This window comes from Lactuca serriola, chromosome 4 (assembly GCF_051521515.1).
Source record: "Lactuca serriola cultivar US96UC23 chromosome 4, Lser_US96UC23_V15, whole genome shotgun sequence".
Classification (NCBI taxonomy): domain Eukaryota; kingdom Viridiplantae; phylum Streptophyta; class Magnoliopsida; order Asterales; family Asteraceae; genus Lactuca; species Lactuca serriola.
The window spans coordinates 229,189,343-229,191,777 of NC_136411.1; the positions used below are offsets into that span (position 1 = coordinate 229,189,343).

Sequence of the window (2,435 nt, forward strand, 5' to 3'; positions counted from 1 at the left end):
TATGGTAGGACATTTACAGATGCACCTAGATCAAGTATAGCTCAGGGTACATAAAGATTTCCCAACTTGCAAGGCACGGTAAAGACACCAGGATCCTTGCACTTTGGGGGCATCCTCTTTTGCAAAACCGCAGATATATGCTCCCCAACCGTTACGACTTGATTTCCTTTTAATTTCATTTTAGATACACAAAGATCCTTAAGGAACCTTGTGTATCTAGGTACCTGCTTGATGACCTCGAGGAGTGGAATGTTGATTTAAACTCTCTTGAACATTTGCATGATGTCATTCTCCTCCCGTTCTTTCTTCGTGCTCTTTAATCTTTCGGGAAATGGAGCAGGTGTGACTTTGGACTCGGCGATGAAAGACTTCTTTTCACTTGTTTTCTCTTCCTCCTTCTCTTCTTTGGTTGCCTCTTCAACCACTATTTCATCTTCTTTTTGATCAACCGAAAATTTTGGACCATCATAGCTTTTCCCGCCTCTCAATGTGATGGCACACACATTGTGCTTTGGGTTTGCTTCAGTTTGGGCAGGCAACTTTCCTTGAGATTCTAGTTTGCTTACGGAAATAGCAAGCTGTGAAACTTGTTTCTCTAAGTTCTTTATTCTTGCTCTTGTCTCTTGTTGGAAAGCTTGTGTACTAGTTGCCAAACCGTTTACTATGTCCTCTAAAGACATACTTGATGAATCCGCTTGTGGAGGAGGGTGTTGTGGTTGCCTTGGCTGAAAGTTTTGTGGTGGAAAAGGTGGTCTTTGTTGGTATTGATGTGGTTGACTTGGTTGATAGTTCCCTTGTTGATTTCCTCCCCAACCTTGATTGTTGTTCCATCTTTGATCACCTAATGGCTGCTCATATCCCCTTTGACTAGACCTAAGAAAACCTCCCATGGTTTTTGCTTCTTCATAATCTTCCTCTTGAAGTTGAGGGCACATGTCGGTTGGATGCCCCACTTGAGTACAAATACCACATGGACAGGGTGTGGGTTGCACACCTTTGTCTTTGGCTAGCATCATAACCACTTTTGTAAGTTCGGACAATTGAGCTTCAATTTGAGGAGTTTGGACCTCCTTTACACCTCGGGGTGCATCCATGTACCATTCTTCTTCTTGGACGGTATGCTTGGATTCTTCTGCCATGTTCTTGATAAGAACTCTAATTTCTGTTGGAGTCTTATCAGCTATAGATCCACCACTTGATGCATTAAGTAATCTCCTATCCCAAGATGACATTCCTTCACAAAAATACTGCAACAATTGATATTCGGTAATCCCATGTTGTGGACATTTTGAGCACAATTTCTTGAACCGTTCCCAATAAGTATGCAAGGCTTCTCTCTTTTGTTGCTTGATTCCAATTATCTCTCTGCGTAAAGCTGAAGCTCTCATTTCGGGAAAATATTTATCCAGAAACATCCTTGCAAGTTCATTCCATGTTGTGACTGACCCCGGTGGTAAGTCATACAACCACTCCTTGGCTGAATCTTGTAAAGCAAAGGGAAATGCCCTTAACTTGATTTGATCTTCTGTGACTTCATGTGGCTTCATACCCACACAAACAACATGAAATTCCTTAAGGAATTTATGTGGGTCTTCATTCTCAAGACCACGGAATGAGGGTAACAAATGGATGAGTCCAGACTTGAGTTCAAAGTTGATTGCTGCAGGGTAATTTATGCACAAAGGTTGTTGGGTGACATCTTGAGTGGCCCATTGTCTAAAGGTTTGTTCAGGTGGTGGATGTGGAGGATTTTGATTTCCTCCATGGTTGTCTGCCATGGTAGGAGTAGGTGAAGATGGTGGGGTGATACTTTTGGATGTTGGAGAGGATGTAGTTGATGGATTTGATGAAGAAGCTCTGGATTGTTGTTGTTTCTTTAAAAGTCTGGCTTGCTTCCTTCTCTGTTTAGCAGATTTTTCTATCTCCAAATCAACTGGTAATGGTGTACCTGTGCGAAAAGATCTTGGCATAAACAATTAGTACTACCGTATCCCCGGCAACGGCGCCAATTTGTTTGGTTGTCAAACCAACAAATGATGGGATAAAATAATATTAATATAACTCAAATCACTGCTATTTCTAATACTAAAGATAGTATAGAGTAAGCAGGGTCGGTCCACAGAGATACGAGACTTTTTATCTTGCCATATTTTCACACATAATACAAGTAATATTAAAATGGGGGTTTGTATTTAAACTTGAATTAAACTTCATAAATAAGAAAGATTGAAAACAAACGTAGTAAAAGAAGTACATTTCCGATTCTGACTCTTATATATGTATTATGTTGAAAGATATAATATGATTACAACTCATGTTCAATCTAGGTTGGTAAGTTGGATATTAATAAACTCTAATATCCAAATTAGCAAAAGTATTTTATTCAAAATAAGCTCTTTAAATAAAACTTCATTTAATTGATTCAACCCAAATAA

The 2,435-nt window shown here is 39.5% G+C and overlaps 1 protein-coding gene across 1 annotated transcript; it reads right to left on the minus strand.

Moving 5' to 3' along the window:
- Positions 1-257: 257 nt before the first annotated feature.
- LOC145099220 (uncharacterized) lies at positions 258-1,970 on the minus strand. The gene has a single exon (XM_079036811.1). It carries the CDS (start codon positions 1,968-1,970, stop codon positions 258-260), a length of 1,713 nt encoding a protein of 570 aa, XP_078892937.1.
- Positions 1,971-2,435: the final 465 nt, after the last annotated feature.